Source organism: Haemaphysalis longicornis, unplaced genomic scaffold (genome assembly GCF_048455015.1).
Source record: "Haemaphysalis longicornis isolate Haplotype H1 unplaced genomic scaffold, Haemaphysalis longicornis Haplotype H1 scaffold_1, whole genome shotgun sequence".
NCBI classification, from domain to species: Eukaryota; Metazoa; Arthropoda; class Arachnida; order Ixodida; family Ixodidae; genus Haemaphysalis; species Haemaphysalis longicornis.
In genome coordinates, this window is record NW_027526203.1 from 420780007 (window position 1) to 420807559 (window position 27553).

General features: G+C 44.8%; 1 protein-coding gene across 2 annotated transcripts; it reads left to right on the forward strand.

Annotated features, from left to right (window-relative positions):
- Scamc (Short Calcium-binding Mitochondrial Carrier) lies at positions 1 to 25664 on the forward strand. Of its 2 annotated transcripts, none has more exons than XM_077687213.1 (11): positions 1 to 559; positions 1522 to 1648; positions 1738 to 1825; positions 4400 to 4511; positions 5067 to 5225; positions 7751 to 7897; positions 11804 to 11914; positions 15757 to 15924; positions 21885 to 22032; positions 24070 to 24185; positions 25579 to 25664. In XM_077687213.1, the coding sequence occupies exons 1-11, from the start codon at positions 350 to 352 to the stop codon at positions 25645 to 25647; spliced, it is 1455 nt and encodes a 484-aa protein (XP_077543339.1). In that variant the 5' UTR covers positions 1 to 349; the 3' UTR covers positions 25648 to 25664. The 2 variants fall into 2 exon arrangements, with proteins under 2 accessions (XP_077543339.1, XP_077543340.1); XM_077687214.1 differs by lacking the exon at positions 1 to 559 and adding an exon at positions 1120 to 1278.
- The last annotated feature ends 1889 nt before the right edge of the window (positions 25665 to 27553 follow it).

Genomic DNA, 27553 nt, shown 5'->3' on the forward strand with positions numbered 1-27553 from the left:
TGTAGCGGCAAACGTGAGCAACTGCCGCCAACAAAAATTCGCTCTAGCGCTTGTCGGCTACGGGACGTAGGTGACGTTTCGTGTGTTCCAACGGTAGCAATGTGGTGAGCCAGCTTTTTCGAAATGCGGCTGTTGTGTAGTTTAAGACGACATTAACGCAACCCCCCTGAAGACGCTCTAGCAAGTCTAATGCCAACGGCGCCGTTGCCGTCGTCAGAAGCACTGTGCATGTGCCGCAGCGCCGAGCTAATCAGCCGTGTCCCTGGTGCGAGCTGCAAGGTGGGACTCCATTCATTCATTCGTTGACCCGCTGGAGTGTCGAGGGGAGCACCATGTGCTAGCGACCAACATGAAACTACAAGCGAATGGCGTCCAGAAAAGCGGCCCACCTCAACAGCACCCACCGCATTACTACCCAGAACTGCCGACAGAGGTTGAGGAGCGACTCGAGAAGCTCTTCAAGAAGCTAGACCTCAACGAAGACGGCCGGATTGACATCAACGATCTCACCACAGGCTTGCGTAAACTGGGACTGCCGCACACACCCGGAAGTGTAGAGGTCAGTGTCCAATGTCCCCGCAATTTTGTCCAAGGCAAGAGCGCCGCGAAGAAGGCGTGCACTCGCCGCGATTTCAAGGTTCTTGCCTTACACAACAGCGCGTCTGCTTCGTTATGTAAAGGGGCGATCGCACACCTGCCTACCCGTTGGCTACGACCGATCGGTTGACCAGGAAGAGGTCCGTGCAAACGCGGTGCTTTCTTCCTAGTCGCGCACGTTTCTGCCCCCCGCTTTTCTCTTCGCTAAGTACATGTTTTTTACCGCTTGCATTGTAACCCTTTCCTCTAACGACATGTCGCGCGTGGTGTATGTGCCGACCTTCAATGCATTCCTCCCGCGGGCAAGAGATAAGTGCACGTAAAAAAGCCCAGAAAAGCAGCTACGCTCGATGATCGCCGTTTACTCGAGCGTGTAGTGCTGCCTCGTTCCGGTGCAGCGCATGCATACAAGGCCACGCGAATATCATATGCTGTCCCGTTTCCCATCACGTGCATGGCACGTCTCCGTGACGCGTTGGTTGTCGAGGCAATACTTCAGCGGCGAAATTTTCGTTGCTGAATTCCACCGGCCGATCTGCGGCGGCATTCAAATCTGCCCAAGACCAAGATCTAACCTTGACCAATCGAATTCGAGCAGGCAGGCCAGTGAAACGCAATCGGTTCTTGCTGATTCGGCGGTTTCCCACTGGAACGAAATGGATCGCTCCGCACCAGAGCGAGGTAATCAAAGTCAACCAGCGAAATGCAAACAATTCGCAGCAGATCAAATCAGCTGCATGCTGACCAGTGAAATTTGCTGAAGTCGTTTAGTAATGGTCTGAGTGTCGTTTAGTAGTAGTGAGCTACAAATGTGTTGTTGGAGGCTGTGCCTGGAGCCTGTCCAACGTCAGTCACGTTGATGCTGCCTAAGATGGATTGGTCGGCTTCACATCCCTGTTGTATTTTCTTTTTTGTTTTCACTAGAAATTCATCAGTGCTTCCGACACTGGCAAGGATGGCACTGTGGATTTTGCCGAGTTTGTGCATTACATAATAGAACACGAGAAGAATTTGATGGTCGTTTTTAAAAGCCTGGATGCAAATAAAGATGGTGAGTCACTTAGATACAATGAATTTTTTTAACCTCGTCTTTAAATAAAAAGGGTGTACTCATTTGTCTCTTTTTTTCTTTTTATTAAGGATCCCTTGACGCAAACGAGATTAGGTCCTCGTTCCAGAACCTTGGCATTCAAATCGACCTCGACGAAGCCATGCGACTCCTCAAGCGGTAAGTTACACTTGAGCAGTGCATCATGATTAGGGATGCAGCTTTTGTGGGCCAAGGGACTCTGATGCATGCAGGCACCTGTACTATAAATTGGGAGAACGTTATAAGATTATGCACATGAAAAAGGGGCAGTCTTTTGCATCCATGTGAGCAATATGAGTAACCTGAAATCCACCAAGGCAGGGAGGCATTCCACAAATTCTTGACGAGTGCTTACACCATAAAAATGGTTTCAATCTGAGCCTGTTGGTGTTTGTTGGGCGAATGAACACCTTGAGTCGTTGTGAACCTTACACAAGAGGAACCAGAAACAGTGCTGACTAACCTAGCCTGCATTGTTTCTCCCCGCTATGTGTAGGTTTTGTACTTGTTGAGTCTGGAAGCTCATTGTTTTGTACCTGTTGAGGCTGGGTGCTCATTGTTATTGTTTTTAGCACTTGAAGGAAGCTGTTGCCCCCCTGTGCTTTGTATGCTGTCATTGCCTGGCATGTCTCTCTTTGTGTCTAGACTCTGAGCTCGCTAGCATGCATCATTTGTTATGTGCTTAATGGCAGTTGGGTTGTGGTTGAGTGGAGCACTTTAGTTGTAAATCTTGGCGCTTTTTTAAAGCTCTGAGGAGAGAGAGAGAAAATAAACTTTATTTAGCTACTCAAGTCCGAGCCACGACGTTATTGTGTGTATCCGGAAGAACAAAAGTATAGCCAAAGGCATATTGGCCGAAACATTTGTGATGCAGGAAGTAGCCTTAGAAATAATTACAATGCTTTCTGGAAGCTTTATAATCGCTTCACTGTTCATTCACATGACACACTTACTTTTTAACTGATTTAAAAAAATTGCCTGTATTCAACCAAAAAAGAAGTACGCTCGCCACAGCGATCGGTTAGGATGCCAATTTCCAGTGAACTGTTGCAGCCAAGGGGCCCTTACTTTTTTCTTAACGTATTCAGCCTGAACAACTGTGGACCAGCTATCCATTGTGATTTTTGATTGAAAAGTTTGTGAGTTTCGCTGGTTTAGAAAAATTTTGAAGTGTAAAATCTAAAATATCATGCTGAAATCGTTAATACATTTTGTAGTTATCTCAAATCAACCAGTCATTTCAACTAGATACCGACAGGAACATGCAAAATGCCAGTTTATACTCTATACAGTATGGTCATGCTTCAGCTTATCTAAAAGCGTATGTGCCATGCGCTGGTTGGCCACATGACCTGCAGAGGTTTTGTGTTTGCTTTTTGTAGCTGTTATGTAAACCTCCTGTGAAATCAGTTTGATGGCCACAATTTGCAATGCTCTGTGATAGTGCTGTGCTCAGCGTTGGATTTTGTTCTGTGGACGCCTTTCTGTGGAACGACCTTGGGAGATTGCCACCCCCCTCTTCAAAGATAATGTAAAACTGGCCAGGAACTCCTGCCAACATTCTCCCTCCTTAGTCATAAATATGTCCCGTGCTCCAAGGCTGTCTTCACCTTGAAGTCAATCATATTGCCTGCTATTTTTTTTATCCTTATGTGTAGTGAAATAAAAGAACACCATGCCCACCGTAAGGATTTTTCCAGTGACTGGCTCTTTGAAGCATGCTTGATCACACAGTGTGCCTACAAAGCCCTGTGGCACCTGCTTTGACAGCTCCCATGCCTTTGGATGGTTGCCTACAGTTCAGCAATATGAACTTGCTTATTTTTCAAAACCATTTAACTCTTTAAATATGGCAGATATAGTTTCATAGATATTTTGTAGATACAGTTCCTCTCTTTCTTTTTTTTTTTGTACATACTTTCAGCGTGGCCACATATATACCCTGATTGGGAACAAGAGGGTAGTACAAATCTTGCAGCTTTTTTTATACCAATCGTGTATGCAATTAAACCAAGCATGCCTTAAAGTGCAGTGTGGGATTGCGATTCATAATGTAAAAGGGAAAGGTGCAAGGTGCTCCCTTACTTTTGCTATTGGCAGTGTTAAAGTGTATGTGCTGGCAATGAGAAAGGACTTCCTTCTCTTCTGTTCCCCCTCACAAATTGGTTTACGGCACTTGTACGCCAAGGCAAAACATGGTTTAAACTGGAGCTGAAACATGGAGCAAAGCACCCTGTTTGGTAATGCTTACTTGCTGAAGTTTGTGTCTTTCGCTAAGGGTGTGTTCGTCAAAAGTTGCCAGACGTGTGTATTTTACACTTGCATGTTCTTACTTCAATTTGCTTTTGATACACTTAGACAAGCTCCCCCCATCCCATTTTACCAGTCACAATTTGTGACGTCTGAAATCATAGTAGTGCACAAAAGTGTGAGTAATAGGGGTACCTGTTATCACGCCTTGGCAATTTTCTGTGTTACTAAATTGCTGGTGCAAGTGGCATATTTGATTTTTCGGCAGTGTAATTCTGACACAGCCCAATTTGTTTTACACCTTAGTGTCCATTTAGGGTATGTAGATATTGCTTAATTCTTAATGTGTAGCAACTAATAAAACAAAATTTTTTAAGTGCTTGGTTTGAGTCCAGAATCGGGGAGATTTCTATCATTTGGAGCACTGCATGCAGTGTGTTTTTTTTTTTCTCTCTCTCCCAGAATGGACAAGGATGGCTCCCTGACCATTAGCTTTGAGGAATGGCGTGACTACCTGCTTTTCCACCCTAGCTCTGAGATCCACGATATTATCCGTCATTGGAGACATGCAACTGTAAGTGTTTTGTTCCATCTGTGTTGTGCTGCAAATTCCTTTGTCATGAATCATACAGGATGAAAACTGGGGTAGTTTGTGGTAATAGTATCTTTGTGACTATCATTTAGGAAATTAGGAATCTTTATTTTAACTGTGGTTGGCCTCTTGGCCGAGAAATAAGTGCTTGCTATCAGAATTTTACTGCCACTTTAGTTTTTCAGCTTAGCAAGCTAATGCTAGCATAGTGGGCCGAGCATGGCACCCACTGAGAATGATATATTTGCATAGGTGGTAGGTACATTGCTTTTTATTTAGCCTTGTGCTTTGAATTGCATTTAGAGAGAAGTAGAACCTTTATTATGTGAATGTATTTACACGGGAGGTGGATGCATAACCGTCTTCATCCTATTTATGCAAGGAAGTCCTGACCTCATGTTGTGGGATGCAGCTGTCTTGTATTTTGCCGTTACAATGTATGTAGCTGCTCCTCCAGTTGGTAAAATGAGTCCATTGTCAAGCCCTATTGACTGAAAACACTATTGCTCTTTCTTTCTCCCTCCTCTTCTAACTCAGTTTGTGGACATTGGAGAAGACTCTCTGGTGCCGGATGACTTTACAGAAGAAGAAATCCACACAGGAATGTGGTGGCGACATTTGGTTGCTGGGGGAGTTGCTGGTGCAGTTTCTCGGACATGTACTGCTCCTCTGGACCGACTCAAAGTCTTTCTCCAGGTCTGTGTCTCAGGCTCAGAGGAAATTATCCATTGGTATTTGCTTTTGTATCCTACTGTATGAGAACCTTGCTGTGTTTCTCCCTCAGTGTGCACTTCAAATCACCACAATTACAGGAAAAGACAACTGTAATTCTAGAAAGAACTTGCTAAAAAATTTCTCATGAGCAGGCTAAGTTTATTTTGCTATGATGACCTGTGGCCTCTTTTTAGTTGTACACGAACACAGAGAGACTTCAATATAATGCAGTCAAGGTGTTATACTTCATGAGTAGAGGGTAGTATCTTCGTGAGAAAAAGTGTGCGCTTTAAAACACATACTTAAAAAAATGCTGTTCAGCTACTAGTAAATCTTCAAAAGGTTGTTACAAAATCTTTAATTATGCTTAGGGGTTGCATGGAATGAGACAGTTATATTGCTACTCATTCGAATGCTGCTGCAGACAGCGGCACTGGTTTGAGACTGAAAAAGCTGTTACCTGCAAGGGGCTCTACATTCTCATAATTGCTCTCTTCTCGCACTGCACGTTTCGTCTTTGGCTGCATTCTTTTACCCCCTGCTGACAATGCGAGCAGTTTCAGCGAGAACAGAACTCAGCAAGTGGCTCAGCCACGTAGGTAGCATGTGTAGGCACCTTGGTGTATTGTTGCAGGCCTGTGCGTTATCCATGTGGGGGATGTCAAGTGCACTTGAGAGCTTGGCAGCATTGTGCAGTCAGATATTGGGAGCCAATGAAGCTTATAAAGAGAGATGGGGGGAACACTCTGGCGTGAAGTGACCATCGACTCGAACGAAGAGCGCTAGACATTAATCACAGTTCAAAAATGTGGCCATCGCCATCTTTTTTTCTGCTTGTTTAGCTTGTGTGGCTCATGCTGTCACACATGCCCTACATGGTGGCCTACTGCATTAAAAAGCTGGAATATTGGGAACTACTTTTGTTATTTTCATGTAGTTTATTCTGAGAGAGCAGCTAATGCAACATGGTTACATACGATATCTATGGCACCTTTTGAGTGCCCTGGATTAAACAAAAATGGTGCCATATCCTTTGACAGTGGCATAGATGGTAATGTATAAATCGAAAAATTGCAAGTGTAATACGTGTATATAACAAATTCTTTTCATTTCATTTGCTTCTGTTACTATGAAAATAACATTCGCTTGCTGTGAGCACCAGGTCACTTCCATTTTTTGCTGTTATTATAACTTGGGTAATGTATACTTAAAAATCTCCATGTGATATGTTTTTTGCATAATTTTTGCAGCTGTGGCTGTTGGGTGTGATAATTACAAACAAAAGTGCCTTTGCTTTTTGCACTAAGACCTAAGGTCACTGGTATCTTCTGTTGGACGGTCTTCCTCCATTGTAGATGCACCTTGAACAGCACTCTCATTCGTTGCTGTTTTTTGGTAGCAAGCCAAGCCTAGAGCTCACAGATTTATCCATTAGAGCATTCACGTAGCTACTCTAGTGGAAGTGTGCAATAACTCCGCACAAATGAAAACAAAACTACCAATTCTGTGAAGTACCTCTTTGAAAAATAGAACCTTGGGATGGTATCATGTAAAAATTTGCAATGGGGTGTTGATTCCAGCCTGCATGGCAGTCATAGTCTGAATTCCTCTCTAGCTGTTCCCTGTGGCTGCATTGGGAAGGAAAATTTCCTAGCTGGTGTGTTAGTCCTGCTGTTGCAACACATGCAGGTAGGGAAAAGAGCAAAAATGAAATGTTTGGGTGCAAAGTAATGTCTTCTGGAGGGAGGTGTGTCTTGGACAGAAATAGCTTTCACATGTGGTCAAGGAACAAAACAAAACAAATTATAAAAAGTTGAGCTGAAATGGAGCTGAAATACAACAAACTTTATTCTGGAATCACGCAACGAGACGGTAACAGTTACTGAATTAAAAAAAAAGTAAGTGATTGACGGTTTGTGGAAATATCTGCTGAATAAAATAACTGCAGCTCATAAAAATGATATGAGTGGGGCAACTGTAAATGTATCTAACGTGTTGCTGCTAGGAATCGTCAGTTGGTGCCATTATTTTAGCTTGTACACCGTGGCTCATTCTCTCACCCTCACATATACTACGTCGTATATATACTAAGCCATATTACTTATATACTAAGCCCACAATACAAAGAAGACTCACGTGTGCAGCAAGAGCTTTGCCCCAGACAAAAAAGTTGGCCAAAAAATTCTGAATTTTGAAATACAGCCTCTGAAAGCAGCCAAAGAGCGTCCCCCGAATTTAGCCGTCTTGGCTTACACGGTTTTGTGTTATAATTTGCTATCTGTAAAACGGCAGTTGAAATAAATCATTCAGATCAGTCCCCTGTCTTTCTGCTTGCTATCTTAATGGGCAACTAACAAAATAACTGCAGTGTTGGATGGTAAGGTGCTGTTAGCTTGAGCTTGTACCTGGGCAGTACCTTGTGCACTTTTCGCTGCTGTTAATGTGTAGCAGTGTTGTGATGATTTAATTATGACTGCCTGGTCCTTTTCTTTTTTTGGAATTATCAGGTCCGAGGTAGAGAGTTCCAGTCCATCCAGCAGTGCTTGCGGCATATGTTGCAAGAAGGGGGCATACCATCACTATGGCGAGGCAATGGCATCAATGTCATCAAGATAGCCCCTGAGAGTGCCCTGAAGTTCCTTGCCTATGAGAAGGTAGGTTTGGTTTTTATGCCGTAAAATTGTCAAGCCCTTGTTCAAAAACTTAAATTTTCTTCGAAAAGAGCGTGCCTTTTTAACTACTTCGATGTTACGTTTTTTAAGCGGGGATGTAAACTTCAGCGTCGCTTTTTTCTTTTTTACTTTTTACCATGAGGGGGTGGAGGGTTTATCTTTGTCGTTTTAAACATGGAGAATGGAGTAGACAGAATGTTTTGTGTGCAGATTTCAGTTTATCATATGTGTCACTTGCTCATTCCGGTGCAATGTTGATGTTTTCACAATCTGGAAAGAAACGAGCTTGCGGAGGTGGTGATTTTGCTTCTTTTTGTCGGCACATATGACAGCCTGTAAAACAGAGATAGAAGGTGTATTAAGAGGAGTGACAGGAAAGGGGCAAAGGAGAGATGCAACCTTGAAGCAGATGATGCGAGGGAGAGCCTTTTCAAAGCTGTGTATTGAGGACATTGCAAAGACTGCACAAGACAGTACAAGCAATTATCTACAATGATGCAAGAGGGGGGCAGCATTATCCCATAGACAGTAAAGCCCCTAAAGTCCTGCTGTAGTGGCGTGGGTCTTTGAATGAATTACCAGCGTGGTGGTACATGCGAGCAACAAGCCACTGTTCCTTGTGACAGGGCCACTGTGACAGTGTGCACGCCGCTTCGAGTCGTCAGTTTACTCAGCAAAGGAGCTGCGTTCAGTGTTTTCTTTATACTCCTACTAGCTCACAGGACTCCCAAACTGAGTAGAACATGCATGTCTCATGCCGTTACGGCGTCATTTCAAAATGGCAGTCGCCACTTCACAGATTTCGGCTCCATCAAAGAAGCATCAACAGTGGGAGCCACAGCTGTTAAAGGAGCCATGAAGAGAAAATACAACTTCGTCTAACTTGAAAGAACTAGGATTCAGTATCTCACTCAGCTCCATTACAGCCACAAAAGATGTTTTTTTAATTAAAAAAAGCAAGAGGTATTTAAAAACTTTCAAATTTTGCGCCACAGTGACGTGTTATGAGCAAGAATGACGTTATACGGGCCAACAATAAAACACAATTTTCAGTGCGTTAACTGCACGTTAGCATTCAAGTGATGCGGTCAAATGGAACTAGAGGCCCCATTACAGACGTCCAGTCATGTGTCGTCGTGACAGGTCAGTTAGGCGGCCGCCAATCGCACAAACAAGGTTCCGTGACGTCATAGAAAAGTTGCGGGAAATTGGCTAGGGGGTCGCGACTGCTTCACACCTTTTCTTTAATATCTCCGTTATTTGCTCGAAGATTGCGATGATACTGGTATCATTGTCATCGGGACTAAGCAGTCTTTCTAATAAACCCAACTTGTATTTTGTCTTCATGGCTCCTTTAAGCAGCAACGAAAACAAGGAGGGGGGCTGATGGAGACTGGTTTAGGCGACAGAAAGAAAGCAAGAAGAGTGCATGCGGCACCGCCCTTTTCTGTTACCAAAGACGCTTGTGCCGGCACGCTCAAGTTCAGGGACTTCGTTATAATGAAATTGCATGAACACTTACCTATATCAAGATTATACATGCTTTCCAATGAGCACATTGTGACTATTATTTTGGGGATTTCATTGTATTGAAGTTCATTATATCGAGTTTGTGCTGTATTTGCTAGTGACCTCATCGGATAACGCCAGTGATGTTTTCACCATCCAATGGCATATTAACATGTTTTTTTGGCACCTGCTCCGAAAACTTCTGTAGCTGGTACAGACTGAAATATTTTCTGCTCCTAGAACTGTGTCAAAATTGTAAGTGCGGCTTCCATCACTGCTATTGTTTGCACGTTTTTATTCACTGCTTAGCTAGCTTGTTATCTTAAAAACTCTGTTTTCATTGGCTAAGGTACTTTTACAAAATGTAGGTTAATATATACAGTTGAACCCCGCAATAACGAAACTGCCAGGGAAAGCCAAAAAATTCGCCTTTGTGGGAATTTTGTTGCTGTGAGGATGAAACACGAACGACAGGAAAATCACCCGCAAACTGAAAATTTATTTCCAAAAGTCGGGTATAATACTTTGTGAGCCTTACCCTAAGCAACTTCAGAGCTCACTTCTCACACTACAAGTGGCTCATTGCTAGTCATTGTGCGTGCCTAATGACCAAATGTTTCAAACACATCCAAAGCATCCCGTGGATTCGCCTTCTCTGCACATTTTTCTCCTTGGTCCTTGGCACCGAATATGTTCGAGCATGCAAACGAAGTCCAGCTTCTTCTGTAGAGGAAGTTTGCCAGCCAGTGGCACCTTGTTCTTTCAATGCTGTTTACAAAACTAAGTGAGTACTGTGTAGTTTGCGTCCACAAAGGCCACAGCCGTCACTGTCCATTAAAGAGTGGTGCCCTTGCTTTCCAAAACGGTAGGGCGAGCTGCAGGTGGTTCCAAGCTTGTTCGCTCTATTCTTACCTTGTAGCGATAAAAACGTACGCTTTTAGGCTGGCAGAGGCACCTTATTGAAAGCAAACGTGCCGATCACCGCACACACGGCACCTTTCATGCACAGCAAACACAGTGAACGCGCACGCGCCGTTCACCTGTAGCCGGGTAGTATCCCAAGCGAAAGCCGTGCCATCTGTCACCCCCTGGTGGTGTCGCTGCGAGGCTGCCTCTACGGCCACCAGCTGCACGGTCATTTTTGTAAACTAATATGGCGGTGGTCGTGCAAGCGCGCTGTTGTAGAAGTTTATGCAATTTGAGTCCAAAGAATGTATTTGAGCACTCTTTGCACACTGTTAGCCTCAAATTGGTAGATAAAAAGCCGACGAGACATGCAGCGAATTTCGTTAGGGATCACTTTCAAAAGCATTTTGTTGCTGTGAGATAAGAAATACATGGGCTTCTATTTATGTTCGCCGGGGATTCGAAAATATTTTGTTGCTGCGGGAATTTTGTGCTCGTGGGATTCCGTTATCGTGGGGTTCGACTGTATACCCCTTGAAGTGTTGGCTTCATAGGGTATTTTATGAAGAAATGGCATGGTCAAATCATAGGAGTTCATGCAAAAGAGGAAAATTGCGGGTCAATTTGAAAGTTATATAACTTACAAAATATGTCAGATGGCACTATAAAAAACACCTGAAAACAGAAAGGTTAAAATTTTACTTGAGTACCCAGCTACAAGGAACTTTGTCTCAGGTGAACAAAAGGAAAATATGTTCATGAAGCAAATCGTCTGTAATAGTTTTAAATGCATCAAATCCTTCTGAGTAGTGCATGGTGTTGTTGAGTATTGCTGCTATTGACATAAGCCCACGGAAATTTCAGAGGCTGCCGGCAGTAATCTGCCGTGAGTGCAGCTTTGCATCTCCAGTTGTATATCTTGAACATATCTTTCTCCATGCATTTTTTTTTTTTTGCTGCACTGTTTGTTTTGAAGCAAAAAGAATACTATCATGGCCACATTTTTTGGGCTGTTGTAGTCATGAGTCAGGTTGCTAGCTTCTCAGAAAATGGCTAAAAAGCAGCCAGGAACTGCCAACAGCCAACTAAAACAGAAAGTTTATTTAGAAGACAGAACAATAGCCATTTGTAGCAAAGATGACATTTTGCTTTGCACGGCTACAAAGAAATGCGAGAGCCTTCCATTCCCTTTCTGCATAAAAAATAGAGCAAGCTGAAATAATAAATTGCATAATACATAATGAGGTTTTGAGACAAGACATCTCCGAAAAATGATGAATAGAATACTATTGCAGGCAGGAAGTACAAAAAATCCATTTGCTCACGTGTAGGTACCTGATGTCTGTTATTTAACTGACGTTACAAAGTGCCATAAAACAGTCACATTAGCAAATAGCAAGAGCAGCAGGTTTCACTACTGTGCGCTGGTAGGGCCATTACAGTTATATAGTGTATGGCTGGTGGTGTCTGCAGGCGAAGCGGCTTATCAAGGGAGATTCCAACCGTGACTTGGGCATCTTTGAGCGTTTTTTTGCGGGCTCTCTTGCTGGCAGCATTGCCCAGACCAGCATCTACCCCATGGAGGTAAGTGGGGGAGAGTGCCTAGTACTGTGCTCTTTTGCTGTTTTTTTGTTGTGTTGTCACACCTTTATTTCTCTCACGTATTAGGGTGTGCATTAGCTGACTTAAAACTTCAGGGTTTTTTTGTTTTGTTTTTTTCCGTTTACACCTACACCTTTTCAGTCATAGTACGAATGTCTGGCCACTGTTATTTTAAATTCATTGTCAAAATACTAGAAAGTGGCTCAGCATCTTTCACCGTGCTTGCTTTTAAGTGTGCTGTAGCTGCAACTAGGAAAAGCCCTGCCTAGGAGTGCACACAATTTGCTTTGCTCGATGTGCGTAGGTATGCATAGTCACTCACTGATCTTTCTGATTGCCTGGCTGCTCTGACATTTTTTAAGGATGATCACGGGGCGAAAAGATGGCAAGGGGTGGCCTAAAGAAGTCCTTGCGAAGGGATGCGTGATACCCCTGAAGATATTGCAGTTCCTTTTCTGGTAGCAATATCATATTCGCACCTTCCTTTGTCTTCTTTTATAATTTTTTATTCTTTCTGCAAGCATAAATTGCTTTGGCGCAGCCGTTTATGCATGCAGCTGCTGTGTTGCTGCTGCTGGGTCGGTTTCTTGAGAGGCGGGGGCACTTAAGGTGCCTGTGAAAACTGTTTTTAACTACAGTAGATTCACAATAATTCGAACTCAAAGGTACCCCACGATTTGGTTGTAATTATCAGAGGTTCTCATAAATATGACTCAGGGCAACTTACCTAGTTATGTTGGAATGAGAAGTCCAGATATATTTAATAATGCAATACACACAATACTGAAGTGGTATTCACGCTTTGGAAAAAAATCACAAATGGATGACTGCTTTGTCTTTGCATGAGAGTTCAAAACGAAGTTTTTGATGCAAGCAAGGGCGGCCAGTTTATTTTGAGAATTTTTTCTGCACTGTGCAGGGGTGAGACAGCTGCGCATATTGCGCACTTTTGATACAAATCTGCTTTCCTGCGCCAGGCTGCTCCAAAAGCTTGAAAATTGCAAAAATTGCGCCAAACTGCTCCAAAACAGTCTGAGAGCCAAGGATTTTAACGCTCCCGCCAGTTTCAGTGGGGAAAAATGCTTACTGACGCCATAATTTCTTGTGGAAAACAATTGCAAAGTCCTGTAGAAAAAATACGCATGTGTACTCAGGCGACAAACTACTGGTGAAAATTGATGAAAAGACAGCAATTTTCGGAGCGCCGTATCTCCAGAACGACATTACTGGGCGCCGCCATCTTGGTGTGGTGAATATTGGAAACCATGGCCGTCGGGCGAAACAGTTGCTCGTGGTTCAGGCAGAGTGCTCTTCGCCGATTTCTACTGTTGTTTTGGTTATGGGGGTGGCTGGGTTTTCATTTAGTCGTTTGATCTGTTGCGGGAAGTTGCGTGACTCGAAGAACGGGAGTTCATCAAAAACAACGTGGGGCCCGTGAATTCGCCATGTTTCGGCCTCGAGTGAGAGGCGCGTTGCGTGCTTGAAGTGAAATTTCGGACTCGTTGCGGTGTTATAATAAAACGCTGAGTTATTGTTGCCTTTGACAGCGAGCTTGCGCGTGGCGGAAATGAGACGATCGACACTGCAGAAGTGGCGGCGCAGGCTACATCGCCGCAAAATGTTCAAGCAGTGGCCGATAGCGGGACGGGCTATTATTGCACGCTAGTAATAATGGTTTATTTATCTGAAGTGAACTTTAATGCCAAGAGGGAGGTGGCTAAACATACCAACGTTATTCAAATTGCGATCGTAGTGAATGCGCGCCTTGGGGATTGAAATGGGAAGGATGGTGGGGCGCGAAGATCGTCACCGCGCTTTGCGCAACTTTTACCTTGCCTGTACGATTGTGTGTAAAGCCGAGTCTGGGATTACAAAAACAATAATTTCAGCATTCACATGATAATGAAAATGCCTTACGATTGCTTAGTTTTTCGATTCGATGTTTTCATCGGCACTCCATGTTATCTATGCATAGAGCCTGAGAATTTATAAATGGCTTGTAAAAAGGTAGTGCAGTTCGTGCCTTGTGATACTCTAGTAGAAAAAACTTCATTGAAAGGCTGTTTCAGTGTTATGTACGTTCAAAACCCACTAAAAAGTGCGCCCCCCCCCCCCCCCCCCCCTTCGCCCGAGTTGCCAAAAATTTGATTTTTAGGCTCCTAAGGTGACGTAATAAATGTCATCATTCTGCTCCAAATCAAGGTTCTTCTGCTCCGAAATCGAGATTTCGCTGCTCCAAAAACTGCTCCCAAATATGGTTCAGCTGTCTCACCCCTGACTGTGCTAAAACTTGCGGATCCCAGCAGTTTGCTGAAATGATGCAAAAGTGCATCTAGAAGTGGAAAATTCAGCAGATATTTTCTGGCAAGGGCAAGCGAAAAGTACAAATTAACCGAATTTGCGCTGCGGAGCAGTTTGAATTAAGCGGCTTTAAAATACCGTAAACCCTCATTATAATGAAATGGGATATAACAAAGTAAATGAAATTCCCCTTGAAATTCTCTTAGATGCCTATGTATTTAGGACCTCGTTTTAACAAAGCTAAAATTTCCTCACAATGGGTATAACAAACCTCTTTTTTTCCACAGTGAGCATTTAGGGACCATTTTGGTACCCGTCAGCTCAATGTCTTATAGCGCGTGACGTTTTACATTGCATCACGGATGCGGTAATTCAAAACTTGTGCCAGCTAGGGGCCGCCAACTCCAGTGCGCTAAAATGGATACTTCAGTAAAATATGCTGTTGGGCTAGTTGGTTCATTGCTTAAGGGAAATCGAGCGCTACAAACGAGGACAGAAAAAACAAAGAACGACGAGACAGATGCGAGAATCTGTCTTGTCGTTCTTTGTTTTTTCTGTCCTCGTTTGTAGCGCTCGATTTCCCTTACGCTAAAATGGGAGTGCCTGGATGCACATGCGAGGGTGCGCGTCTCCTGGGCTTCCGGTAGGGTGCCTGGATCTTCCTCCAGCCATTCCACTGGGATGTGGCAGGCCCACTGCGCCGCTTCCTTGGCGATCACAATGACACCAAGGACGGACTCAAAATCGCCGCTGCAACTGAAAAAGGCACCCTTTGCGTAAAGACGCGGCAAAAATCTACCAAGGACTGTTTCTTTGCGCAGTGAGCCTCCAGCTCGTGTGCTGTCAAATGACCTTGCGGGATCCGTTTAGCGTAAATAAAGTAACAATTCTTTGACCTCTTTTTTTTTTTTTTTTTTTTCGCTTGTTTTTCTTGTTTTCTCGGGATGCTGTGAATTGTCAGTAGAAATGGACATTGGCTATAACAAAGTAATAGTTATGACGAAGAAATTAGGACTCACCCTTTAACTTTGTTATAACGAGGTTTTACAGTACTACATTGAAAACATAGTGGACCAACCAAAATTTTGAAATTTGTTTGAATTAAGCAAAAGATTGAATTACTCGGGTTTGAATTATTGCGAGCCTTGTGTATTTCAGTATTCTTGTAGGAAATATGTTTTAATTCTATGATTCATGGACTTCTACACACATTTATAATTTTTACGAACCATTGCACTGACTGCCTGCACCCGTAGCTTTTGCCAAAGGGTATGGCTGCAGTTTTTTTAAACTTTCAGATTAGTGTTAGTGTTTTTCTGCGAGTTTCTTCTTTTTTTGTCCTTCAAAAAAAGAAAACTGCTGAAGTAAACCACTTTTTAATTGGTGAAATCCAAACCGTAAAGCTATGTGAACTATGTGGTGATTTTATTAATGGAAGGTATGCTGCTGTGTGAGCTGCACCTTATGGGTGGTGTAGCATTGTGGACACTTTTAGGTGGTAAGTGCTAACGATGGCAACGCAGGTGCTGAAAACCCGTCTGGCTCTGCGCAAGACGGGCCAGTACAAGGGCATCGTGGACGCAGCCTACCAAATATACCGCAAGGAAGGCTTGCGCAGCTTCTACAAGGGTTACCTGCCCAACCTCCTGGGCATCATTCCCTATGCTGGCATCGACCTGGCTATCTATGAGGTGGCTGCACTTTCCTGGTCTTCTTTTCATTGTGCACTGCTGGCACAACCTGTGCTGTTCTCAAGGTACTAATGTCCAAGAGGGTACCCTGTTGGGCTAGTTGGTGGTGAGATACAGAGGAGGGAACAGCGCACATTTTGATGAAGGACGAACAGAAACACACACCACAAGCGCTGTGTGTTTACAAGCGCTGTGTGTTTCTGTCCGTCCTTTGTATTAGCGTCCACCTGACATTGTGCTTCAACACTCATGTGGGAAGGTGCTCCTGCTGTAACGAGCATGTTAGACTGAAATCATATTTATTATTCTATGCCATTCAGGGAAACAACCCTGTTCCAGTTTAGCTTGTAGAAGAAAAAAGTTCTAACGGTTTTTTTTTTTTCTCCAAGGTGATCTGAAGATTCACATGGAAAACAAAAATTAACAGAAACGCACTTTGCTTATCCTTACCGCAGGACAACATACCAAGCTTTAAGGCATATCAGGCTTTAAGGCATGCTTGTATTGCCATCGTGGGACAGAACTTTGGGTATGCTCAGCTGCATCAACAAACCACCATGTAGAAGACTTGAAAAGCAGTGTGTGACAAGTGAAATATGAGATGCTTGGGGATGTAAAATGACAGCAGAAAGAAAAGTCAGGTTTGGAGCAGCAGAACAAAAAAAGCCAAGGCTTGCAGTGTAATCTGTAGTCCTGTCCACCTGCCTGGTGTCCACTAAAGGTTGGTGTTACAGCAGAGGGAAGAGGTGACGCAGGCATGCGGCAGCGCAATGTAAACAGGCGTAATATCATGTTCTGAGGTGAACATCGACAGCCATCACCCATACTTTCCTAACCAGTTCTTTGTATCTTGAAACAACTGAAAAACAAACTAGTAAAAGGCACTTTATTTTTAAGATACATGCAAGATATTTTTTTAAATAGGAAAAGAACGTTAGAGTTTTTGAGTCTCTGGATCCTTCAGTGCAGAAAATGTCTCTTCGAAATTTCGAAATAAAGCACAATGACTAGCGAGGCACGGCTTGTGGCAGGGATCAGTTTTCTAGATAGAAGTCTGGGTATGGTAAATTTCAAAGCATGGAATAGTGCTTTGGTTTCGGCTGATGAGATAGTTGAAGATTGGTATTTTGAGAATCGCTCTTTTTGACCAATACAAAGAAATTTCTGGTTTTTGAACTATCGCCTGAAGAATAATTATTGCCAGAAACACAATTAGGTCTTCCAACGTCAACTACTCCCAAATCGCTGGGCTCAAGTTGTGCCGAGTGAAAAACTGTTCGGCATAGCGCTTTGTTTTTGTGGACAGTCAAATCGGCTATTTCATTGCTTACAAACAATTAGAGATACCACACACAATTTCCGTCCTCATGGGTACATTCACGAGTGCATTCATGCCAGGCTTGGCCATGAAAACAAACCTTGGAGGTTGGGGGTTTGTTTAGATTTATCGGCGTCCACTGCTGACACGTTGAGTCACTGTCGTCGTCCTGAGAGGATGTGCTGAGAAGATGTGCTGCTCTGTGTTGTCGTTTCCACTTTCGGATAAGAATTGAAGTTCTTCACTATCTGAGTCCGAGGGAACTTCCGCGAACACGTTTTCTTTTTCAGCGCGTACCGGTGCTGAGCACGGACAGCGCCGGTACACGCGCGCGCGCAGAGGACGACACCTTTTTTAAATCCCTGCTGCCAGCGTCAAACAGTTTCTCAGCCAAAATACATAGTTTGAGAGCTTTGAGCGCATTTTTTAAATTTTGCAGCGCCATTTATTGAAGTCAATTTAAACTAAACAAAATATTTCGGGGTAGCTCATACTGCGGTAGCATGCAAGCGCTTGTTTTAGCTTGGACGAGCATAGCTTGTCTTCTGTGGGAGCCGTACAACCCGTGTGGACGAGAGAGAGAGAGAAAAAACTTTATTTGAACCCCATGGGGCTAGTCTGGCTGGCGGGCGACCGGCAGTGGAAACCGGCCGGTTACCATTGCAGGTCGCTGGATGACCTTAGCCTGGACCTCAACGTCTGAGCTACACAATGCCTTCGCCCAGTGCTCTCCGTCTATGAAAGGGGGGAATGGGTCCCGCAGTCGGGGCACAGAGGGGTGGGGTACAAAGAAGGGTAGATAAGGTGAAGTTGATATCGGCAGGGGAGTGTGCGTGTCTGGGTGAGTCGCCATAGGTGTTCCTCTTCATTGGAGAAGGTCAGAATGGCTGGGGGTAGTTGGCGGCGGGAGAGGCGGTAGTGCGAGGTTATTTCGTGGAAGGTAACAAGTCTGTCGCGGGCTGATAGGGCTCCGTGTGGAAGAGCTCGACTCGTCTACGGTAGGCAAAAGGTTAACACCTCAAACCACTGCCCACTCAAAAAAGTGCTCACTTAACGCCAAGCAGCAGGCACCGATTCGTGCCGTACACCCCAGACCCAAAAATTAGGCCTACGGACTGCACACCTTAGAGTTGCTGTGGGTATTCTAGAAAAGTGATGCGTACCTCCAGAGTAGGGTATGCTCGCAGCATGGAATTGCCCAACCAAGGAATCCATCATGAGAAAGCTTCGCGTTCAACCATTGTCATTGTTAGACGGAGGGGTGCATGATTTTTAGGGGCGAAGCACCTTAAAACCTCGCTCTGTCCAGGGCTTGGCGTCCGTGTACACAGTGTTGCGCATGCATACCTGCCAACTCTTCCGAATTTTCCGTAAATTGTACGGATTTTGCCACATCTTACGATTTTACGAATCGTGCCTGAAATTTTACGAATTTTCGAAAAAAATTGGGTAGCATTTCGGCTGGCGTACCCGCAAATTTTCCCACCATTTTTGCGCGGGGCTACCTTGGTTGCCAGACCAGGACTGCCCTCTGTTGATTAGCTCGCATCATGCATTCGCGGGTACTACAAATGTATTGGGGCCGTAAAGGCCGCAGATCTGTCAGCCCACTCTGGTTACAAACCCCCGCGCGCTCGCGCCGCGGGCTCGAGCCCGGGTTCGTTTTTTTTTTTTTTTTTTTTTTTTGGCTTCGTCCCCACGGGAGGCACTACAAACGTGTTGGAGCCCGTAAAGGCCGCGGATCTGCCAGTCCGCTCTGGTTGCAAACCCCTGCGCGCTGAAAAAGCGAAAAAAAAAAAAAAAAAAAAAACAAACCCGGGCTCGAGCCCGAGCCCGCGGCGTGAGCGCGCAGGGGTTTGTAACCAGAGCGGGCTGACAGATCCGTGGCCTTTATGGGCCCCAATACGTTTGTAGTACCCGCGAATGCATGATACGAGCTAATCAACAGAGGGCAGTCCTGGCCTCTCAACCAAGGTAGCCCCGCGCAAAAATGGCGGGAAAATTTGCGGGTACGCCAGCCGAAATGCTACCAAAAATTGGACCATCTTTAAATGACACTGGTACCTGCACTGCCACTAGAAAGTAATACATAGTATTGTTATCACCATGCAAAGCAGTGATTTCTGTCTTCTTCTCGGGGTGGGCTACGCATCCATATCCAGAACTCGCTGCATCTAAGGAAAGTCTGCTTATAGCGTGTTGTTCACGGGCCCGTTACGACTTCTGTGTTCGTGGCGCTCTTTGTATGACTGCCGTGTCCTGTGCAATAAGACCCGTGGTACGACCGCGGTAGTTCCTTCGCATTGCAACAGCGGGCTCAAAGCCGCGAGACTACTACCAAGTGTTCTTGAAATCGTACATGTAAGAATTTACTTCCCTGCCCAATGGAGTTGCTGCTCATTACTCTACAACACTGATATGGTTCTGAAAACGTATGGTTCTGAAAACGTGAGATCGCTCAGACTTAAAAATTAAAGTGTGGTGCCCCCCACTTCCCCCAGTCCGCGGTTATTACGAATTTCTATGTCACCAGATTGGCAGGTATGCGCATGCGCGAGGAGCATTGGATTGGAATGGATTGGATTGCATTGGAATTGTATATACTGTACACACGTGTTGTCACTCATTTACACGCGCGAGTGGGCAATGCCACGGTGATTTACGGTAAGAACGATCCCCAGTGCTTCGCCCACTCGTCATGATTTACTTCTTGGAGGTGCGTGAATTTTTTTTATTGCACTGTCCTGACCTAGGGCAGAGCAGAGTGCTTATGCACTGAATATGAGAACATGTTGCCAGAGGCTGTTTTATATAGTCTGGGGAATTTAGCTCGTTGACTGCAAAATGCTCAGACAGCGAAAGATGCATTCAGTCACTGAAAAGCGTATGTCTTCAACAATACTCAGTTTCTGATGGCGCAGTTGGAGGAAATGGTAAGGACATGATGTGCGGAATGTTATCGGCGTTGCAACGCAAACTATGTTAGCCATGCACCAACAGTGTGCTGCCCTCTTGATGTATGTAGTGACTCGGTGCATTTACTGCAGCACCAGCCATCCTTATTTGAAAGGACCCCAACTCTCTGACTCTCCTAAGTACTGCATTTTACTAGCGAAAAATAGACGCGGACGAAAAAGAAGTACACAGGACACTCGCTAGACTACAACTGAAATTTTACTTGGCGCCCGTGAAACAAAGAAAGATGACATATCACCACGACCTGCCTCTACACATCCCCACACGCCAGCCTAAGTGTCACACATGCGCCCTCTCAGGTAGCATATCTCCTTATCTGTAAGAGTGATTGAAGGGGTGCTCACACAATTGACTCCTTCCCTGTAGATCTGAAATGCCTCGTTAATCTCGCGACTAGTTTGGTCACGTCCCGATCCTAAAACACGTGTTTTATCAAACGCCGGCGTACAATCAGGGCACCGCCTGCAATTATTGGCCAGATGGCCTCCCGCCGCAAGCGACGAAACTGCTGCACAGTGCTCTCTCAGCCTGTCGTTTAAACACCGCCCCGTCTGTCCCACGTAGCATTTGCCACAGGACAGCGGAATGCGGTAGATGACACCTTCTTTGCAGGTGACAAAACTGGTGCCATGTTTTTTTGGTGCAAGCTTGGTGTGGCTTCTCGTTTACGGCGGGGCACATCCTCATCAGCTTACCAGGCGCGGTGGCCAGCACTTCCACACCGCATTTTTTCCCCACTTTTTTTGAGGCGGTGCGTGAGCTGATGTACGTATGGCACGGCTACGCATCGCAACCTCTCCCGGTTGGCGTCTTCTTCCCTTAAAGGGCCCTTACCGGCTTTAACCTCTTTGATGAGGCTTTCTGCGACCGAAGCCACCAACTCCAAAGGGAAGCCCGCTTGTGTCAGACGAGCCACTTGAGCTTGCACACTTCCAGCTGCCTTGTGAGCGCACGACTTCTGGAGGGCACCGCGCAGGCAGTTCGCCGCTATGCTGCGCTTAACCACCTTGGAGTGGGCCGAAGCGTAATTCAAAATCTGCTTCTTTGAGCGCGGTTGGTACGTCCAGCATATGTGCCCCTCCGTAAAACAAAGCTTCACATCCAGAAACTGAATGGTTCCATTCGAAGGTTCCTCAAAAGTGAACTTCAAGCCCTTTGAACACGTCCTAAACACATCTAAAACACTCTCAGTCACACTCCATCTATCCTGAAGGCTGTCCACATCCACAAACACAATAAAATCATCAACATATCTGAAACACTTAACTATACTATGGTTGAGGCGCACTGCAATGCGTTTGTCACAAACTGCTAAAAAGACTTCGCAAAGTATTGGGGCAATGCAATGTCGTGGTGATATGTTATCTTTCTTTGTTTCACGGACGCTAAGTAAAATTTCAGTTGTAGTCTAGCGAGTGTCCTGCGTACTTCTTCGTCCGCGTCTATTTTTCGCTAGTAAAATGCAGTCAGATAACCAACTAGCCCAACTTTATGCCTTAACTCTCCTAAGTACTTTTTGCATAGTGGTAGCTGTTAACAAGTTTGTTGTACACCTCCTATGCAATAAGTCACATCAGGGTTTTGAGTTTCTCATGATCAAACAGATTTTTTCTTGCTGAACAAAAGACTCTCAAGCCAAGTCTGGTGTTTTCTGTTTTCAATGCAGACCCTGAAAAAACTGTATCTACGTCGGCACGACCTGGGCGATGACCCAGGCATCCTTGTTCTCCTTGGCTGTGGGACTGTGAGCAGCTCCTGTGGGCAGGTGGCCAGTTATCCACTGGCCCTAGTTAGGACCAGGCTTCAGGCGCAAGGTAGGTCTGCTTCCGCATGGCTTGCCACAGGCTCACACCTCCTGCTCACAAAGGAAATCTGCCAGTGGAAATGCTATGTTTTTGCCACGTTGATTTTTTTTTTTTTTTTTATGACCTAAAGCTATGCCTCATACACAGCACCTATTTGGCACATCTTTGCGTTGTTTAGCAAACTTGACAAATGCATCAGAAAAAGAAACTACATCAAATCAGCTACTTGTTCTCAAGTTTGAAGTATGCATTGGCAAGTTTCAGGTTTATTGTTGCAGGGACTTATTGGCTTTAGTGTGGCAGACTTTTACACCTAAATTGTGGGGGTCTAATAGGGGCAAGTGCTCCCCCCCCCTTTTTTTTTCAGTATTCTTTATTACTTCCTAGCTTGTTTTGCCTTGTCCATTTAAACTGCAGATTTTTCTTTGATGGTTAACTTACAATTTAGTGCCAAAGTACACCAAATGCAGGATGTCAAAAAGAGGGTTCGACGTTTGCCCAATTGCTGCAAAAAAAAAAAAGTGCCTTCATGGATCATGAGTTACTCTAGGTGTCCGCTAGGCCACACAGGCCGATGCGGGTGAGCAATGGTCATTTTCCAATTAAAGCATGCACCAGGAACAGACCTTCAGAGCCGTGCATCTGTCATGTATGATGAAAAAATGAAAATGGTGGATTTCGCACAACTGAGACCAGGAGTGAGCTACTGCATGCCTTTGGGTCAAAAAGCATTCGCTTGACCTCGGTGTGGTTGGCTTGCTCCAGTCATCTGTGGCAAAAGCTGTGGCACCAACCATACCGAGAGTTAAAGTATGATCTCTGGGCAGTTTGTAATGGGTTCACGGTGCATCTCTGGCTGATGCACTTCGCGTCGACGCCGGCAGGTGGCGTCAGAGGGCCATTCTCGTAAACGTTCGCAGCTTGCCAAGGCCGAAGCGGCTGAAGTTTTCGTACATAAGCAGTGAAAAAAATCAGTAAATGACAGTGTGAATATCGCAGATCTTGTTTTAATGCAAAGGGCGTTGTATTATCTTTGGCAGTGGTTCCGTTCAAGGTTTTGTCGCCTATGCGGCGCCGCAAGCCTTTCGGTTGAGTGTCAACGCCGCCACAGAGACTTTTCTGTGACACTTTATTTTGTGTGTGGGTGCTGTAGTTAATTATCTGGAATGCTGTGCGCAGTATGCCTTTTGTTTTAGTTGCCCGTAGCGTGACCAGCCTGGGGCAGTTACTACATCGATCGTCTGTGCAAGTTTTTTTTTTTTTTCTTCAATAGAAGGATTTTATGGACAGCTCATTTTATTTCACCAAGCAAAACCGAAATTTTTTGTCATAATACACATTTTTCAAACAATGTCATCTGAAATATTTTTGCCCAAGCTACTAGCTTATTAAGTTATTAGGTATCGTTTCATGAAGAAGCTCATGCTTGGTTGAATCTGCAATGAGTGATAATGTCTGTGGATTGTGAAATGCTGTTATATGTGCAAAACCCTGGACTAAACCTACCATTTTTCAACAGCATACGGTACTTATGATCGCCACCTCATCTAAATCCTTGTTTAGGTTGTGACACCTGTGGGCATTGGTTCAAAACGTGCCCTGGCTGTGTGCATTTGTATACGCAGGAATTTTTGCTGTCATGGTTTTTTACTGACCCTGGCAGCTGCCAAATTTATCAGACCAAAGCAACTGGTTGATATTGGTGACAGCAGCAGTGCCTGTCACTGCGTGCCTGCTCAACCCACTGTCGTGTTGCACTTTTATCACTCCTGATCACAGGAGTGATCAAAATGGTGCAGGTAACAAAAGCCCTTCCCTGCCTCGGAAGCAACAGGGCAGCCAAAACTTCACTTAGAGATTTGCACTTACACATGCTGTGTAAGAATTATGAATGCACATTATTGTGATTACATGGGGACAGGCCATCTGTGTTCAAGCCTGTAGGGCTTGCGCTGTGAAGTTGTTGCTGTATTGCCTTTGACTTCTAAACTTGAGTGCAAAGATGTGCAAAAAGGAAGGTCCTTCCAACTTGTGTCATCTCTGCAGATGGCAAGAACGAGCGGAGCTCCATGGTTGGACTCATCAAGGCCATCATCCGTGCTGAAGGCTTCAGTGGCCTTTATCGCGGCATCACTCCAAACTTTATGAAAGTGGCCCCCGCAGTGAGCATTAGCTATGTTGTCTATGAACACTCACGCAGAGCCCTGGGCGTGACCATGACATGAGGACGGCCTCTTCCGCTCTGCCTGGGAGGCGCCATTGTCTGTGCGGCTGCTTCGTTTGCAGGTTTTTCATTTGGCTCGCATTGGGCAGCTTGTCCTCCTCCACTGTTTTCAGGGCCCCGCTTTGCCTCATTTGCCAGGGGGTGATGGATCGCGTATGGGATACGCCTTTCCACGCGGCTTGTGCATTGCTTGCTTTGCAGCTCTCATGGTATTGCTTCTTTCCCGCGGCTCCTTGCAACCAGTGTGCAGGGTGAGGTTTGCACTGTGTTTCTGTTGTTTAGCAACAACATATTTTAACGAAAACTAGCTTGGCAAGGGGGCATGTGGTGAATACCCTTTGCTTGGGCTTCTGGTTTTTAATGTGGGCCAAGTAAGGGAAACTCATCTGCAACCAATCTGTGACAAGTGTACTCTTGTTGGACCGGTGATCATGCTAACAAAGTGCCCCATACTGGCATGCTTGTTATTCATCATCATAACTGAAAGTTGTGCATAACAGTTTCAACTACTGTTGGCTTTCTTTCATTATTTTGTTTCCTTTTTTTTTTTTTAATTTTTTTTGGCACGCGCAAGGTAGGCTATCGACGCACGTCACTGTGATAACGTAAGGACAAGCCATCTGTATCCAAGCCTGAAGGGCTTGTGCCGTGAAGTTGTTGCTGTATTGACGAGCCTTTGTGCACTGCTCTGGATACAGGGCAGATGTGTGGATGTGTGGGTTTGCTGACGATGTAGTTTGCTTCTGTACATACAATCTTTATCTTGCCTGTGCAAGGTCTTGAGGGAGTGACGTACAGACTGTGTGCGGCTGTTGTACACTCTTCAAGGCTCCTTTTTTCCTTAGAGATTATCAAAGTTCATTTTGGGCATGTGCTAGAAATGGCTAGTTTCAGACGCTGCAGATGCTATATTATTTATTTTTGAGCTGCGTACAGTTATTACCGAGGCTGACAAAGCTGTAACTTCAACTACTGCGAAATATTACAAGTTAACACGTTTCAAGATATGAGTGTGCTGCATTATGAAATCACGCTGCTGCATAGTAATATATTCGTGCAATTAAGACATTTTGATGATACATCTTCTTCTCCAACTTCAATCCTTGCTGTTATTCATTCCAGAACTGTTTCTGTGTCACTATCCTCTAAGTAATGTTATGCTTTGCTGAAATGAAAAGGAAATAACCTTGAAAGATAAAAACCTCACTTCTGTCTTATCTACTTGCACTATTGTCAACAAACTGCTTGACTGCGTCAACTCGTTTACCAAACTGTATCGCATTGTGGCTTGGTGGTGCCACATACATGTGAGCTTTTTTCTTTCTTTCTAGGAAAATGTACATCCAGAAGTGAATAAAAGTACTACCTTTCTTCTTTGGAGAATAAAGTGTATCGTGTGAAGTGTCCATTTATTATAGTGCTTTTCTTTTTGCTTTTTTCCCCGTTGGTATTTTGGACACTCTGCCTATTGTGGAGCCATTTTTAAAATATGTTTATATTGCTGTTCTTTCGCACCTCAAGTCCTTCACAAAAGTGTTGCAGGAAAATTCCAGGTGTCATGACAAACCCATCGTTACATCTGCATGACTCAATGCTGGCCGTATTGCGTGCTGTTAGATTTAGTGTTTCATTGCGGTATATATACTAGCATCGGCTTAGCCCACCCCCCACTAACCTTCTTACCCTTTTCTTCTAAGTTGAGGTGTGCAGCAGTGTAGTCCCCACCAATGAATGATCTTTCAAAATTTATTCTATCCACCAAAGCTAAAAGAGATATGCAAACACTTGCATATGGGATACAAATCTATTGTCCATAAATAGTTCATCCAGTCATTGGATAACTTGCATGTAGTTTGTTTGGCTTCAAGGGACACTAAAGTGTAAGAGAAAATTGGCCTATGTCAGTAGTTTAGTATGTCGTGAATGCAAACCTGCCACTCGCAGCACCAGCAGTTCCTTATTAATGCAGAGAATGCCAAAAACCTTAGAACAGGTATCTCCACCTTGTACACTTTTTCGCACATTTTGTGACCTCGCGGATCTTGAGTGCGGTAACGCAGGATTGGTGGAGCTCGCCTAAGCGTTAACACTGGGGCAGAAGGGACATGTATAATGAATGAAGCTTTCTGGTCATGTGCTTTTTAAAAGGCACAATCCCCAGCTAGCAAACTTATAAAATTTGGTGCTTTGTTTCAGTTTCACTTCTCTTGCCTTGCCTACCAGTGCAAATAAGTGGCCATATAAATGGCCACTTAACTGCATAGCTGCTTTTGGTATTTTGTGCTGGCAATCAAAACTGAGCTGAAGACGGGACATGGGTGTAAAACAGAGCTATTATCTCTAAACGAAATACTTTTGTGACAAAATGTTCTCAGCAGTTTCACAATCACAGAAGTGGCCTCATCAGGCACTGCAGAGCCTTTGTTTCCTTTTTGTCTCGTGACCTTGTAAGCTTTAGACAGCCCACCTGGCTCTAGGCTGGTAGCACTGCCTAAGCACAGCCCAACATTATGTTGGTGACCAGTCAGTTAAATGTTTGGGGATAGCGACATTCCCGTGAACCTCTATGTAGCTTTCTATCCCACTTGAACACTGTTATGCAACATGTGATAACGCTGTTGCACACGCACGACGGGAGTGCGTCTCATCCACTGCCATCCCCGTCAGGTTCGCTTGGTCTGGTCAGGGAGTGCCCTAGCCTGAAACCAGTTCCTGCACTGTGACCACCAACACCAATGGCGAAGTCTTGCGAGGAATCGAACGAAGAAAAAAAGGCTATTGGGAGTACCTCGAGACGTGTTCTGTGCGGATGTCCCGCATGGCTGTATAGCTGGCGGCCACCGAGCCACGATTGCGCTCACACATGGTGGCACACCACTGCCGCTTTAGTGGAGAGTCAATCTCGATATCTACAGTGCTGGTTAATGTTCTGCTCTGACGCTATTTTTTGGCCTACAAATAGTTTGTAGGCAATATCTCGATTGCACTTGCAATAAGCACTGCCTGTTAACTGTGTCGCTTCTGCCTCTATCTCCACTTCTGCAGCTTCTGCCTCTTCTCTATCTCCACGACCAGACCTGCACACAGCGCTCGCATGATGTTTTCCAAGTGTGGATGACTGCAGAGTGGGAATAACCAGTGTGAATCTTACCTTGTAGCAAAAACAGAAGGTGTGCAGGGGACTCTTCACATATGCTTTCATCAGCACTGAACTCCTATGCAGTTTCGTGTATTGGAGGCACTGATGCAGGGAAAAGGCCAACAGGTTCACAAGAGTGCTTCAAAGCAGGACTTCTTTGAGCCTCG